Consider the following 16,858-nt stretch of genomic DNA (forward strand, 5'->3'; position numbering starts at 1 on the left):
CAGCCGTGTGAGTTTCTTTGGGTCTCACCATCCTATGCCTCTCAGTACCTAAAGGAAACTGTGCTGCCTAATAGACGTTGTCCTGACGATTACAATTAAACCAAAGGTCAACAGTGCACCAGTTACTGGCTGACGGCTTGTTTGCTTTTAATCTTCTCTTCTGTGGGGTGGAAGTGAAGCATACCTTAGTATATTTGTCTAGTCTATCTGTACAGGGTGGCAATCTGTTTCAAACTGTACTCATTCGTTTATGTTTAATTGCTTTAAAAAGTTTAGAAGTATAGCTACTCAAGGGTTTACTTGGGCAATGGAAATGGGTATCTCTAGGAAGCCCACTAGCCTCCTGATACTTCTCCTTGACATCTTTTTAAATGGTGTGGAATCTCCTGAATGAGATTTTTCTCAATCAATGCAGCTTGTTCTTTAGGATCTGAGTGTAGCTTGCATTTCAGTGGCATTTTGTGCAAAGCGGGTATTACAGATTACACATCTGCAGACATATATACTTTTCATATGTCTTCACGGGTGGGGGATTACACTTAGCTATGACTGTCAAAATGTTTTCAAGAAAAAACAATTACGAAAATAGTAGTAATTTTTATTTACTGAGTATATCCTGTATTCCACGCACTATGCTAATCCCTTTAGAATACAAAGATCTGTTGAATCCTGAAAATGACCCTAAATAGCAACTCCATTTTTACAAATGAAAAAAGTGGAGTTTGAAGGAGTAAATAACTTATTTAAGGCACAGCCAGTAAGTGGCCAACTCAGGATGCAAACCCAGCTGGGCCTCCTTGGAAAGCCTGAGCTCTTTCCTCTGCCCAGTGAGAGCGGCGGGCCCAGATGGGCCACCTAGGGAGCGCTCAGTCACAGACACAAGTCACTCTCAGAAGCATTGTCTCCCTCCCTCCTCGCAGCAAGCTGGAGAGGTGTCCTGCAGTTAGAGCAGTATTTTTCAAAGTGTGGTTGCTGACGCCATAGCAGCATCACTGAAACTGACTAGGAGGGCAAACTTGTTTCTACTAAATTGCTGGGTGGGGCCCAGCAGTCTGAGTTTTAACAAGCTCTCCGGGTGCTCTGAGAACTCTTGAACTTAGACTTACAGACACAGATAACACCGAGGACAGATGTAAAGGATGGTGGGAGACAAGCCTTCTCAGGGCTCTGACTCACTCTCTGAGGAGTTTCCACTGCAGCCTCCCCTGCATGAGCGACTGTGCGGAACCAGCTCAGCGAGTTTCCTTGGCTCTCACTCTCCTATGCCTCTCCGTACCTAGGGGAGACGGTGCTGCCTAAGAGACACCGTCCTGACGATTACAGTGAAACCCAGTCACACAAACAATGTTCTAGTTACTGGCTGATGGCTGGTTTGCTTTTAATCTTCCCCTCTGTAGGTAAGGAAGGGCGGGGGAGGGGCCCTTCTGAGCTGAGTGGTCCACCCACACCGAGAGCCTGAGCCGCTGAGCCTGGCGGCAGGGCATGCTTATCTGCACCCAACTGAACCAACTAACTCGATTAATTGTCCTGGTCAGAGGCAGCAGCAGCCCAGAAAATTCAATTTGGGTCTGGAGTGCAGCTGGGAGCCTTGCTTAGAATTGTCCCCTAAAAAATTAAATTGAGTGCTTTTCATTATCAGCCTCCCCTCTGGCCCCATAGCTTCTGCTCTCTGCAGTGACTGAATGAGTTGCACGTAGCCTTCTCTGTCCCCTCTCCTCAGGCTTCCTGGAAAAGGCCAGAGCCTCCTCTCTAAGCTTGGCTGAGGCACCAGGACATGGAGCCAAGGAGGCTGGAGGCCTCCCTGCCGGCCTGGAGTTTTCCCTGGGGTACAGAGCCCAGCAGCCTCTGCAGGGGAGGACTACAGAACAACATCCTCCATAAGCTCCTGTTCAGAGGTGAGAAGGTGGCAAAAGAGTAATCTGCGGGGAGGGGAGCTGAAGAGAGAAAAGTGTGGATGGTAATGGTGGCGCACGTTAATATTCTACGGATGCAAAACATTTCCACATAGCATGTCATTTATTCCTCAAGTTCCACAATACCCTTTCATCTAGATATTATTCTGATGCCCATTTTAGAGATGAGAAAAGTGATGCTCAGAAAGTTCGCTCGATTTGCACAAGTATGCATCGCCAATCAGTGGAGCTGAAATGTAAACTGAGTCCTTTGACTAGAAGTCATTAATCATTAATCATTAATCACAGGTTATGATGTCACTCCATAGGCTCTGTGAACCCCACTTACCCTGCCCTGCTGGGGCTGCTTCTTGGAGGGACTACCCACCCAATCAGGCTTGATTCACAGGTGTGCACAAGGCAGGTAATTTTACAAAGGAAGCATTGTCCCTCTGGGACCCTGAAGACCGGGACCTGATGATGCTTCTAAATTACCTGAGAAAGGGCCCACGGCACATACCTCTGCTGAAGCCTGAACAGGGGACCCAGGTCACTTACCTAGCTGCCACTCAGGGGAGCACATGGTCTGCATCATCCAGATGGGCAGTGTGGGCTCCAGCATGGCCACTCCCATGTTGGCAAAGCAGAGGGAGCCTGGGGAGACAGCTCTGTGAGCCACTGTGGCTGCCCAGACTCGCCCACCCAAAGGGAGGCATTGCCAGCCTACCTGCAGCCACCAGGATATAAGGGTCTTTGAGAAGCGTGAGGAGCGGAGTCCCCTTGGCACTCTGAGAACATGGACAACAAAAAAAAACTTTCATTTGTACTGTGTATACATCTCTCATTTTTTCACAGAATCTGAGAATGTGCAGACAGGACCCCAGGGACCATCCATGTCAGCTCCTTTACTGTAGAGACCAGATACCCAAGTTGAAAGAAAATGACTTGCTCCACGTCATAGATGAGCTGGTGGCGGCATACCTTCTGCATGCAAGGCAGGAACTGCGGCAGTCACAAAGAGTGGGACAACATATTCCAGATGTGATTCCTGCTTTCAAATGACCATCAACCAGATCAGAATGGATTGTTAGCAAGGCCAGCATTGGATAAGTGTCTGGACTCCTGGTCTTGGGCCTCTCCACTAGATCTCACTGATACTAACGTTCACTTTGGGAGAACCACAGGCAGAGAGCTGAATCCCAGAGGTGAGCGTAGAGGTGATAACTCAGAATGCTCCTCAAGCTTTCTGAATTCTTCATTTTGAGCCATATTGGGCTGGTGTAACAGAAGGAGCTTGAACATGCAGATTAAAAGTTCAGCCTAAATGTCAAATTCTAATTTTCCCTTCCCTTCAGAAAATCTTCATTCCAGTCAAACTCAGTCACTGCAGCTTCCTTCCACGCATCCCAGCAGTCCCTCAGCCATCGCTGTTACTTTTGCCTAAACTCCCTTCCTTCTCCTTTCCACAAGTCCAGACCCCACCCATTCCTACCCTAAGTAAGAGCTTAAATGGCTCCTTCTCTTCCACAATGTTCCCTGACTCAGTAGCTGGAACTTCTCCCTCTTTCAAAATTTCTAAGCACTGTGTCCTAATCTGTGGTGTTTACTACCTTCTATTTTGTAATAACTTTAACAGTTTTGATATGATCACCCTCTTGCATACACAGAGGGGTGGATTAAAATATTCAGAGATACTAAAACTAAAAAGATCATGCCCTCTCCCCATATATAATTCAAAGTAAAGAAACAAATCTAAATCATAAAGTATACATAAAGAAGTCCAACAAACCCTTTGACTCAACAATTCCACTTCTAGGAATTTATTCTGAAGATTACCTCGAACATTATGAAATGCATGTACACAAGGTTATTAATCACAGCACTATTTGTAACTGCAAAGTACTGGAAACTACCTAAATGCCCAAACATTGGAGGTTGAATAAAATATGGTACAAACACAATAGTGTAGCATACATCCAGAAAAACAATAATTTTTTGAATGTGTAAAACATTACCATCAAGACTAAATTATTCAAAAAGGTATTAAAAGAAAATCATTTCTCTACTTCTGATACTAAATTTGTGGGCTTTTCACACAAAGCAATCCTCCAGTTCTCTGTGGACCCCAACTGGGTGTCCCTACAATTTAACTCAATTCCACCACTACCTGGAGTTAGCACAGATCCCACAGGTGAAGGGCTCAGTCCCACAAGACTGCCCCTGCTTCAGATGCCAACCTCCAGTAGTGGCTTCCCAGGTTGTCTACACTTCTGTCGGACCTAGCTACAAAATCAAGGTCTTTAGATCAAACTTTCTCATGTTTTCTGCACTTTCTTTCTTTCCTCATGGTTTGATACAGATTTCCCAGAGCTGCCTTTGGCTTGGAGTCAGACAAATACCAACTCTGATATGTAATTCTGATGGAATGACAGTGTATAAGGATGCTTTTGGAGGAGAGGTTGTCTGGATATTCTCTAAGGTCTTCTCTAGCTCTGAGATGTCATAAGTATGAATACTCGGGTCCCACTGTTATCACCTCCTGGTTCTGAGTTGTTATGTGTGTATATATATATATATTCCGTAAGGTCTCTGATTTTTCATAAGGCTCTTTCTCCACCTTTGTCCAACATGAAGCCAGAGTCCCTTGCCGTCCCCTACACTACCCTAAATATGACCCTACCTGGGAATCCAAGTATAACCCTCACTTTCCCTGACTCCACCCCTTCACCTTTCTGTTTATGGTTTGACAGAGATGATGTGGGGACGCCTAGGTCACTGCACTTTGCCACTCTGTATACCTCCTGGCAGTGGAGCTTGGCGTCTACTTACCTCAGGAGAGACTTTGGAAGGCTGCAGGATGCAAAGCTGGAGCGCTAAGAAAGAAAGGGACAGAGAGTTCAGGTGAGTTGGAGGCTCCAATAGGAGCCACATTGCCATCACCCTCTCACGTACACATCTAACTCCCCGAGTTCCTTCCTTCTTTCCTGGGATGGAGGAGTCCTTGCGCCGTCCATACATGTCAAGACTGACACCACAGCATAATACATTCCCAACCTGACTGGGCCATCACCTGCCTGGTGACCTTCTACGGCAACTTACCTCCATCCAACAGTGCCAGGAAGGCCAGAATGAGGAAGGGTGCAGACTTCCCAACAAACACATACATCACACTTCCGAAGGGAGCTCCCACTGGAAAGGCAAAGCCAGCACAGATTTCAGAGGTGAGAGCTAATTCCTAGCCAGTGAGACTCACCCACTTGCACCCAATGGGTATTTACTGCAGGCCTGCTAGGGCTGAGCTCCAAGTTCTGGGTTCTGGGGATTCAGAGATGAAGAAGCTCTGGTTCCCAGGGGCTCACTTTCTAGGGGAGGAAATGTTCTGTGGGGCGGGCTACCCAAATAATTGGAACATGGTCGAAAGTAAAGTTTAACCGTAAAGGTTCCATCTACAAAGTTCTGTGTGAGCATGACGGAGTGAGTTCAGGTGGCCACAAGCGCTTTGTCAAGTGGATAGTGCTGATGGGGAAGAAGCACATGGGAAGAACACAGACGTTTTAGAAAAGAGAGTGTGGTTGGAGAAGAAATAGACAGTCAGTGTTACTAGAATATGAGCAGCTGGGAGAGGAGAAGTGGAGGTAGGGAAGGTTGAGGCCAAACAGTCAAGAGCCCTGTGTATTCACATAAAGCATCTACTCGGCCCTGTGGGCCAGGGAGAAACATCAGTGCTGCTTAGTAGGGGAGAAACACCACCAGCTCTGGGCATAGGAAGCTTCTTACGGCAGCCCCTTGGAGGGAGGAGGGAATGCGTAAGAGATCAGGCAGGAGGCTGGTGCCGTATTCCAGCTGAGACGCCGTGAGGGACTGACTTGAGGAAGTGGCTGTAGAGGATGGAAGGGGCTCATTCATTTGGGAGTGAGCAATGATGAACGAGGCCAGGACGCACCACAGTTTCAGCTTGGGTGTTTGGGCAGGTGAATACTCACAAAGAGCAGGGTTTTGGTTTTCCCTCCTCCCCATGGTGGTAGAGGGTGGGGTGTGGGACAGGGAAGAGACTTTCGGTGTTTTTCCCCAGTGAGCTTGTAAGCTCTGAGAGGGCAGGAACCGTGTCTGAGGCTTCTTACCCATACCCTCTCTGTGCAGCACTGTGCTGGGCCTGTAATAAGCGCACAGTAAGAGTCTGTGACTGTCAGACTGGTCAATCAAACCCTATAAGGATGAACCTCAAAGAAAGTATAAGCCTGTGTCTTGGAGCTTGGGATTCAAGCCCACAGAATCGGAACCTGCATCCTGGCTCTGCGATTTCCCGACTGTGTGACCCTGAACAGGTATTTAACAATCTTTCTCATCCTCATCTCTGTAATGGGGACAGTCATCCCTCCTTCACAGTGTGGGGTGAGGATTAAAGGAGATTATGTTTGTAACACAGCACAAAATCTGACAAAGAAGCTGCTCTTCTGTTGAAAGCACCGGCCACGTGTGGAAGCAGAGGCGAGGCAGTGGCTGCTGACAGGGGAGATTTACTCCCTTGAATAGACTAGGTTTCTGGACCATTCCCAAGCCATTAGAGGCTATTTAGCTTCTTAAGGGAAAACAGATTTCACCTTTCTTGCGCAAAATTTCAGGACACAAACGCAATTGGACAGAGAACGAAGAAAAATACCATCTTCCAGAACCTCAGGAACACCTGCCTCCTGGAGCTTCTTTGGAGAATCTGCAGTAACCCACCCTTCCGAACCCAGATCCGAGGCAGGTGCCACTCACCCAGCACTCCCAAAGCCAGGCCCCCCAAGGCAATTCCCATGGCACGCCCTCTCTCATAGTCATCAGTGTAGACACTTGCCAGCATCCCAAGACCTGAAAGGAGAGTAACGGGTGGAATTGGCACACGGGGCCTCTCTGTCTGCCTCTCACAGAGTCCTTGGTCTCTGCGCTGTTATATCTTCAGGGATCATTTTAGCCAGAGTTTCAGTTTGAGGGGTTTTACAAAACTTAAGCCATAGCGTTTTACAAACACTGCCCCACTGATCCATTAAACCTCCATGTGGCCCATTCCTTCTCTTCAGAACATTGTTGGGAGTGCTAGAGTTCAGGGAAGGGGGACGCAGAATGCCACTGTCCAACGGTACTGCAGTCCATATCATTTTACCATCTCCTAGCACATTTCCCTGAATGAACGGATATGGAGTAGGCAAGGCAAGGAAAACCTATGAACACAGAGAACTGTTTATTTAATGGGGTGCCCAAGGGGGAGTATGAAAGCACGGTTACCTGGAAGAGAGCATGGGCTGGACTCTCGTGTCTGTTCACTTGTGTATAAAAATGTCTACTTCATAGGGTTACATTCAATATTGTATTTGATAAAATTTTATAAACTGTGATAGTGTTACTGCTAGTATTAACATTACTGTTCTATAAAATGTTAAGAAGGGGACAGAAAGAAGACCACAGAGGGGCATTAAATAAAAGCCTGGCCTATTTCATAGTTTTACTTCCGGCTTGCTCTGACCTGAGCCAGCTGCATCCAGATGTTGTCAGAGGAAGTTACGTCAGGCTTAAGGATTTACAGGCACAGCCATCAACTCTATAATTACCTTGTTTTTGAACCATAATTTCGGCCCACTGGGATATTTTCTTTAAGGTCCTCACATAAATCTTATAGGGTCTGAAGGGAGTAAGAGATGGTAAATGATGTGTGTGTGTGCACATGTGTGTGTGTACACGTGTGCATGTGTGTATAAGATGTCAGCGTTACCTGCCACAGATGAAAATGAAGATCCAACGCCTTGAAGGGTCCGGGCCACAAAGAGCAGGGTGTAGGTACCAGAAAAGGCAAACACTGGGCAAAGAGAAGAGCAAGATGCTTATTAGCAAGTCGCCCTTGTTCGCTGGCACCAGAAAATGGGCCCGAGCTGCGACAGACATGAGCAGTAAGGCATGATCACTGCTCCGTCTCTGGAGCTGTCTTTCTAATCTCCCAACCCTTAATTGGGATTGCATTTTAACTGGCATGAAGACTGAAAAACCAGAGAAGCAGAAACCAATTCACCACTCAGCGGTTGGAAGGCTGGATTTCCAGTTTCCAGCCCCAAAGCCCATCACCATCTCCACTGGAATCAGAGTTGACAACAAGTCTAATGCACAGGCCTGGATGCTGGCACTCACACTCTATTTCTGGATCTTCCGCATGGAATGCCCAGATTTGGCCTTTACCACCGTTGGGCCCCAGGGGGTTATCTGAAGTGTAGGGACAAAAGAAGCTTTGTGTACTTGAAGGACCATAGGCATTGGAGACAAAAGGATATCCTGTGATCCAATCGGAGCTTTCCCCTTACCTTATGTTGGAAGAGCTTTTAGCCAAATCAAATCAGTAAATATTTAGTAATACTGAACATGCCCCTGTGCTAGGCTGTAGCAAATGTGAAAGAAAGAGAACACGGTTCATGCCTTTGAAGAGGTTCAGTTACTAGAGACTAACATGCACGAAACTGAGAACCAAACAGGAATATGTTATCAAAAAACTAAATTATATGGTGTGGCTGGCAAGGTTGTAAGTCCAGACGTGTCTCACCTCTGGTTCCGGGACAGTGCCCCCCAAGGAGACAAGATTCCTCCCATAGTGTGTGAGTCAGCAGAGTTTGAGTGCCTCTGCCCATTCATTACGGATGTCTTTGTTGGTGGATGTCTCGTGATCCTCTTCCATTACCTCCTGACCTGATCACACTGTGTCCAAACACGCACAGGTTTGGTCTCCCCTCGCCGGGCCTCCGATACCCTCTCCCAGGCTTTCTGAGTTCCAGTCTGTTCAAGGTCAGCTATTCCTATGGCCTTCGAAAACAGTGACCAACTCATCCCAGTTTGCCCAGGACTGCCCCAGTTTTAAAACCAAAAGTCTGGGAGGCGGGCGTCTCAATCCCAGGCACAGTAGGACTGTTGGTCACCCTATTCAGGAGGATCAAAGCGATTTCTTTTTCACTTTGTACCCCTCACACAGACCACCATTTCGCTCCCAGTTACATTAGGCATGGTTCCCAGCTGGCGACCCTTAGGGCAGTAATGGGCATCAGCAACCTCTTTTTAGTATTTAAAAACCCTAAATGAATGTGACCTAGGATACCCTAAACACCAAACATTTGCTAAAAGTAAGCCACCTCAGTATAGCAACCTGGTTATGGCATGGAAACAATAATTATTATTTAATACATGCAGTTTGGTCAATAAGAAAACCTTTCAAAACATGAGTTTTGGGTGGAGAATCAGGCAGGGACCTCATGCTAAACAGCCAGGGGTCCTCTGGCGGTTACCCTATCTCACAGACATATTGTTTTTCATTTACTGTTCTTGTTCCATCTCCATTCTGTCAGGTACATTTATCTGATGCTGGATAGACTATTTGTCTTTCTCTTTCCTGTTTCTTCGGCAGATTTATTTTGCTAAGCTATAACCTTTAATGTCCTGGCTTGAAGGCAGTAGACCTTTTGGAATTTTCCAGTTGCTATTGTCCAATTTAGATGCTTTGTTAGTTCCCCTTTACCTTTGCACATCAAAATAATATGACCTCTTCCAAAGATGGGAGGTTTATACTAAACTCACTCAAGGATTACTGATAGACACACACACACACATACACACACACAAACACACACTACGGCATATACACTAAAACAGCCTTCCCAATTTTCCCCAGCTGGAGGAAGTGAAGGAGCTGTTCTTCTAGAGCAGAATATACAAATCCCAGCTAGATTGAGCTGCCACTGCTACTCTGGCCCCCACACCACAAACTGCAAAGCATTTAAATCAGTGCCATAGGCCACTTAGATGCCTTATTAGCTAACTTGAGCCTGCTCTCTTCTCTGTAGTACGTGCAATAAAATCAAAGGCAATCAGTGAAGGGAAGAAAAAAGGAAGCAAATTACTTACTAACTGTGGAGAGAAACATGATAACAAAGCCAGCAAACATGGGAATGTGATATCCAATCCTGAAAGGAAATTTTAAAAAAGATACAGTTCCAATAGGCATCCATACACCTGGACTATATTTTTTTATGTAATTGGGAACACAAAAGCGGTTATTTCGGTACATGGTAAAACAAGTCTCTGTATGCAGGTGTACAGATGGGATATGACTTGTGAATGCATATAAGCAAATAAACAGGCAAATTTACCCGTAGACAAAGGCCAAAATCCTCTTTTCCAGAAAGGATAGCCTAGTCAGAGGGCAGGTTCCCTCGAGACATCCGGATCATCCCAAGTACAACGCTAAGAAGGCCTGCTCTGGACTGCAGAGGCCTGTCCCATTCCCGGCCCCCCACGGAGCCACGATCCTGGGCGCTGAGCTGACGTCCACAGCACACTTCTGCTCACTGGCTCTCTTCTTGGTACTCAGTAGTCATTATATCACTAAGAAAATTGGACACCCATGGCATTTCATCAATATCATGTTATCCCTTGGGATAACTCGCTTTCCAAGCAACTGACTGTGCGGGGGCACAGACAAGTGAATTTTCCTTCTCACCAGCCTTTTTTTTTTAAGATTGGCCCTGAGCTAACATCTGTTACCAATCCTCTCTTCTTCTTCTTCTTCTTCTCCTCCTCCTCCTCCTCTTTCTTCTTCTTCTCCCCAGAGCCCCCCCAGTACATAGCTGTATGTTCTAGTTGTAAGTGCCTCTGGTTGTGCTACATGGGCTGTATATCCTAGTTGTGAGTGCCTCTGGTTTTGCTATATGGGACACCAGCTCAGCATGGCCTGGTGAGCAGTGCCATGTTCGCACCCAGGATCCAAACCTGTGAAATCCTGGGCTGCTGAAGTGGGGCACACGAACTTAACCACCCGGCCACGGTGCCGGCCCCCTAACCAGCCTTTATGACACCTCAGCCCATTCTTTTATTCCTGAGCCCCAGAGCACAATATGGAGTGCTGCACCGACTGAGATACCTGTTGGTGAGAGGTCCCACAAATGGGTTGACCAGAAGTTGCATCAGAGCCTTCGAAGCAAACAGAACTCCGACTCGTATGTTCTCTTCCTCCAAGAACTCTGTGCCTTGCAGGCAGTTGTTTTTATGTGCTGGGATGGCTCCAGTGCCAGGAGGAGGGATAGTGCCAAAAGTGCCATTTGTCCATGCTGTGCCACTGGGTGCACTTTCTTCAATAGCCATGGTGTTGTTTTCAAAGAAGGAGAAGATGGTGGCAAAGGCAGAAGAAACGAGGGCACGTGAGGAAGTGGTGGTGGAGTCTAGGTGCAGAGAAGTGTTGACTTCTTTGAACTCAGTGGCATATAGGAAGGTGGGCACGATGGGCACTGAAAGTCAAGAGGGACAAGTGATCAGGGCTAAGTAAGGTCTTTTTAGCACGAGTCAGTTCAGGGTCATTACTGCGAGGTTTAGATTCACGCTCGAGGAAGGTGTCTAAGTGACATGATTTGAAGCCTATCCAAAGACTGCGCCTGCCCAAGTTATCCCATTAGCTGAAGTACCTAAATTCTGACCATCATACAGTTGGTCCTCATTATTCGTGGATTCCATATTGGCTAATTTGCCTACTGGCTAAAATTTATTTGTAATCACAAAATCAACACTCGCAGAGCTGTCACGATTTTTCCTGGACATCTGTGCAGAGAGTGGGAAAAAGTTTGAATCGCCAGATGCTCCCTTTCCCAGCTGAGGTTGAACAACGTTCTGCCTTCTTATTTGAAGTCTCACACAGAGACGGCAGAGCATGGAGATGGTGGAAGCAGGGCAGTGCGGTGCAAGAAGCTCCAGCGCTGGGGCCAGTCGGACAGAGATTGAGTCCCAGCTCTGGCACCTGTTAATGAGGTGGCCTCGGTCAAGTCACTTAACACTGAATGTCATTTTCTCTTTTGTAAAGAAAATAGAAACTACTAGGGTGCATTGTTTTTAGGATTTAAGATTATAATCTATATGGGGGCTGTGTGTGTGTGTGTGTGTGTGTGTGTGTGTGTGTGTGTAGTTCCCCTGGGAGCAAGGATTCAGTACTGGCTAAATTCAGTGTTTGCAGCAACTTTATAGAGCATAACTACGACGAGTAGTGAGAATCGACTGTATTGGATTAACAGTTTGTCTCAGGAAGATTCTTCTTTTAAAGCAAATATTTTACCCAGAGGGGCAACATGTTCACAGCCACTTATATACTGACATACTGAATGTAAAGATTAAGAGACTACCAACTAAACAAAGGCAGGACTCGGAGGGAATGAGCCACAAGAAAGGGAAGTTTTCATCAGGAGTTGGGTATTTTGATAGTGCAGAAGCTGGAAGAGCCACGGTGAGAAGATGTTCCCTCTCCCAGAGGCCACTGGGGGTCGTCAGCCCCTTGGGAAGGTGGAATGAGGAGGAAGAAAAACAATGCCAGCTCTGGCTCCAGGTCACCCTCTTTTTTGGTCAGATGCTCTCTGAACCTCCTTCTCTTGAACCTCTGGGGTCTTTCAGCAATGGCTGGTGAGCTGCAGACACCATTTCCTACTCTTCCCTCCGATCCCCAGCAACCTCTGTGTGTTTTCAGCATGAAAAGAAAACTTCTCCAGTCCATTCATGCTGAAATCCAGCAGGATGTGTGCTGCCCACTGGAGCCCAGAGCAAACTAACTCCCAGTGAAAAGAGCCCCAAACATACCCACCACAGTAAGCAGCATGTTGTCCAGGAGCAGAGCAACAAACACCACCGCCAGCACTAGCTTCCGGGACTCTCTCCCCGCCTTCAGCAACTGCTGAGGAGCATCCAAAGCTGCCCTGAGCATGGTGAGGGCTAGGCTGGGGGTGTCTTCTCCTCCGGGATCTCAGGAAAGGTCCTGCTACAGCTACAGGTCTTCTGCAGCCTTTACAGAAGAGGGGAGAAAGTCTGCCCAGACAGATGAAACTCACTATTGAAATGAAAAGTGCAAAGAGTTGCGAGTCGTAGGATGGTATTTGAACCTTTTCCATGCCTGTGTCTCTGTTCACTTCTTATACATCTCAATAACTCTACCTGATTCCCAGAATGCCTTCCAAGAAAGCATTGCTTACCAACTTTTTCTTTTTTTTTCAAAGGTATGCTTTTTGGTGAGGATGATTGGCCCTGAGCTAACATCTGTTGCCAATCTTCCTCTTTTTTTTCCTTCCCAAAGCCCCAGAACACAGTTGTATATTCTAGTTGTAAGTCATTCCAGGTCCTCTATGTGGGACACCACCACAGCAGGCTTGATGAGTGGCATGTGGGGCCATGCCCAGGATCCAAACTGGCAAACCCCAGGCAGCCAAAGCAGAGCACGTGAACTTAACCACTCGGCCACTGGCCCAGCCCCACTTACCAACATTTATATCTAGAATTCTACCTGGCGAATTCTCAAGGTCATCTAGCAATGTTTCTCAGACATCAGACACTTACCCATCACCTTGATGGTTTATCTCACATATAAGGACTACTTGTACTATTATTTATTTATTTAAACTTTTCCTCTAAATCCACTCTCTCTCTCTCTCTTTTTTTTTTGGTAAGTAAGACTAGCCCTGAGCTAACATCTGTTGCCAATCCTCCTCTTTTTGCTTGAGGAAGATTGTTGCTGAGCTAACATCTGTGACAATCTTCCTGTATTTTGTATGTGGGTCACCACCACAGCATGGCTTGATGAGCAGTGTGTAGGTCTGTGCCCAGGATCCAAACCTGTGAACTCTAGGCTGCTAAAGCAGAGCACGTGAACCACTATGCCACTGGGCTGGTGCCTAAATCCACTCTTTTTAAAAACTGAAATAGTATTGCTTTAAAAAATAATTTTATGTGCCATGCCAAAAAAAAATTATGGTCTATTTTATGTACCACCCGAAAATATCTCATGTGCCACAAGCGTTACTTGTGCTGCCCACTGAGAAACACTGAACCAAACCAAGCCCTTCATCTCACAGGTGAGAAATCTGAGACGCAGCAGGTTGGGAGATTTGTCTTGGGTCACATAATTTGTGGCAAACTGGAATGAAATCCTAAGCTTTTTAACATTCAGGCTTGTACTCCACCATCTTGCCTTGCTCTGTGGTACTAGAAACACTCCTCTTCTCTCATTTAAGCTGTAAACCCTTGCTCAGAAAGGTGTGATACTCTGTGTGAATAAAATACTAACTTTCGTGATTAGTTTTCTACTTAGCATTTCATGTCATTAGTCAGCATTAAGCCACAGTATTTTGTTAAACTTCAGATAATCACAGTTTCTGGAAGAATTTCATTTTCTTTTATATTGCTTCCGTTGTGGTATCAACCATTCCAATCATATAAATTTTAAAATAGGTTACTTTCATTTCAAAGAGACTTATGCACCCCTATGTTCATTGCAGCATTATTCACAAGAGCCAAGACAATGGAAGCAACCCAAGTGCCCACTGACTGATGGCTGGATAAAGAAGATGTGTACAATGGAATACTACTCAGCCATAAAAAAGACAAAATCATCCCATTTGCAACAACATGGATGGACCATGGGGGTATGATGTTTAACAAAATTAACCAGACAGAGAAAAACAAACATTACATGATTTCACTCATATGTGGAAGATAAACAAACACATGGACAAAGAGAACAGGTTAATGCTTACCAGAGGGGAAGGAGAGTGGGGGGTGGGTGAAAGGGGTAAAGGGGCACATATGTATGGTGATTGATAAAAATTACACTATTGGTGGTGAGCACAATGCAGTCTATACAGAAATTGTTAAACAATAACGTACACATTACACAATATTGTAAACCATTATGACCTCAATAAAATAAAATAAAATAAACTGGAGTTGGATTTGGAAGAAATAAACAGAAAAAAATAGATTACTGTCATGAAATGCATCAGGCTCCAAAAATTGTATACTCTTTGATTTGGAACCTATCCTAAGAAAATGACCTGAAATGTAGCCAAAGATTTTTGTTCAAAATTACTAATTGCAGAATTATTTATATTAGCGAAAAAAGTGAAACATTTTAATGGTGGAATATAAGTAGCTGTTAAAAATAATGTTTTCAAATAATTTCAATGACTTAGAAAATACCCTAAATATGTTAAGTAAAAAACGGATATTAAGCTGTGTTTACATCTTGACCTCAACCATATAAAAGATAAACGTATGTGCAAATAAAAAGCATAAATGCGTTTTTAAAAGGCTGGAAAAGATACACACACAAATGCCAGATACTATAATTAATGACTTAAATTATTTTTTTCTGTAATTTCTAAATATTCTATAATTAATTACTTTTATACTACAGGAAGTGAATAATTTTCAATGATTATCATTAGGCCAACAGTCAGCCTCAGATGCTGGAAGCGTCCCGGGCACCCATGGCTCTATCCCAAGGCCAGGGCTGGAGGAGACGTTGTCCACACCACAGTTTCGAGGAGTGGAGGGCCCTACTGAGCCCGATTCCTAGATCAGTTTAACCAGAAAATGCATGCAATCATCTAAGACCCACCGCTTCTCTGTATAAATAAAGTATTTCTAAGTACAAATTCACTTAGGATACACAAGAAATATGTACCTCAGAAGATAAGAAGGGACTAAGAGAAAAGCAGTGGGAAACTAAAAGATGTAAGATGGAATGAAGTAAGTCCTACAGGGACAGACCGAAAATATACAAACAAACAAAGCCAGGAATTTGCCAACAAGTCAGTGGTATACTTTGCTTTAGAGTCAAAATTCTCTGCAAGAGACACAAATTACAAGGAAGAAGTAAGTGTCCAGAGAGAAGCATCTTACCTCAGAGGCGTCTCGTGTAAGGTGCTCCATGAGGCCTCAGCAGCTGTTGCCCGCTCAGCAGAGGGACTCTGTTCTCTGAAAGTGGACGTGCTGATGGATTTATTGCCATCTGTTTTCTGAGGATGCCGTGTGTGCCCTTTGTCAACAAAGATTTAATTGGAACCTCTAACAGGTTTCATTCAGACACTTAGCTCCCTGCGTCAGAGGCAGGAAAGCAGGACTGGAGAGGATAAAGAGAGGGGAGAAATTATCCTAAGCAAAGATGTGCTGGGCTGCGCTGTTTTTCATCTGTGCTTATCTATCATTTAACTCTTGCCAGGTCTGAATACAAATTGGAAGACAAAATGGAACTAGAGTGCAGTTCCTGTCCCCTGGTACTTTTGTCAAAGAGGCTCCATGTACCCTGATTGCTTTCTGGAAAGAAACAAATCTTAGAACCCTCACAAGAACAACGACAACAGCAGATCTATGCATGTTGTTCTTAAGCCAAAAAAATCAAACACGTATGGACTCAGTAAAGGCATGGACTCCACGCTGCCGTCCATGCCATCAATAAGAGCTCGGTGCCTGGCACACAGCAGCCTCCAGTGAATATTTCTTGTTTTGATGACTGGATGGAGGGTTACAGGAGAGAGTATGGCTTAGGGTGGGATCTTGGAGTGGCACTATAGATATTTCCGACATTAAGAGTCATCAGTGGGGCAACGACCAGAAACAATTTACAAAAGAATGAATACAAGTAACGAGCAAGAGTGGCCACAGAGGATCTTAAATGTGGAACTGGCAGGCCCTCTTAACTGTCTTAATTAACTTGGGGACTTCCAATCTAAGAAAGAGCCTTAAAGGAGATCTGGAAAGAGAAATAGGGGGAGGCAGGACGTTAGGGGAGTATATTCATTGCCTATGCTGCTATAACAACTACACACTTAACGGCTGAAAACAAGACGCATTTATTTTCTTAGAGTTCTGGAGGTCGGAAGTCCAAACTAGGTTTTTTTGGGCTAAAAATCAAGGTGTTGGCAGAGCTGCAATCTTTCTGAGACTCTGGGAGAGAATCTGTCTCCTTGCCTTTTCTAGCTTCTGGAGGTTGCTTGCATTTCTTTTTTTTTCCCCCTGAAAAGTCATAGTTACATTTTCTTTATTTTTTAAATTTTATTTATTTGTCATTTCTTTTTTATTTTATTTTTCAGATATACATTATAATATATTTCAAATTCTGTGTAGATTACATCATGTTCACCACCCAA

General features: G+C 45.1%; 1 protein-coding gene across 6 annotated transcripts in view; it reads right to left on the bottom strand.

Moving 5' to 3' along the window:
• SLC18A1 (solute carrier family 18 member A1) overlaps positions 1–16,858 on the bottom strand; it is a 38,380-nt gene that overhangs the window by 10,284 nt on the left and 11,238 nt on the right. For 2 of the 6 annotated variants that reach the window (XM_070606512.1, XM_070606527.1), the window contains 10 exons: positions 15,612–15,831; positions 12,519–12,765; positions 10,825–11,188; positions 9,810–9,868; positions 7,645–7,728; positions 6,654–6,746; positions 4,992–5,081; positions 4,722–4,765; positions 2,620–2,680; positions 2,451–2,546 (listed from right to left, as the gene is read on the bottom strand). In XM_070606512.1, coding sequence (XP_070462613.1) covers positions 2,451–2,546; positions 2,620–2,680; positions 4,722–4,765; positions 4,992–5,081; positions 6,654–6,746; positions 7,645–7,728; positions 9,810–9,868; positions 10,825–11,188; positions 12,519–12,642 — 1,015 coding nt within the window. In that variant the 5' untranslated portion in view covers positions 12,643–12,765; positions 15,612–15,831. Of the gene's footprint in view, positions 1–2,450; positions 2,547–2,619; positions 2,681–4,721; positions 4,766–4,991; positions 5,082–6,653; positions 6,747–7,644; positions 7,729–9,809; positions 9,869–10,824; positions 11,189–12,518; positions 12,766–15,611; positions 15,881–16,858 lie in introns of those variants that run through there. The other 4 variants (XM_008535580.2, XM_070606533.1, XM_070606520.1 and 1 more) reach the window with 4 other exon arrangements.

This window comes from Equus przewalskii, chromosome 2, assembly GCF_037783145.1.
Source record: "Equus przewalskii isolate Varuska chromosome 2, EquPr2, whole genome shotgun sequence".
Classification (NCBI taxonomy): domain Eukaryota; kingdom Metazoa; phylum Chordata; class Mammalia; order Perissodactyla; family Equidae; genus Equus; species Equus przewalskii.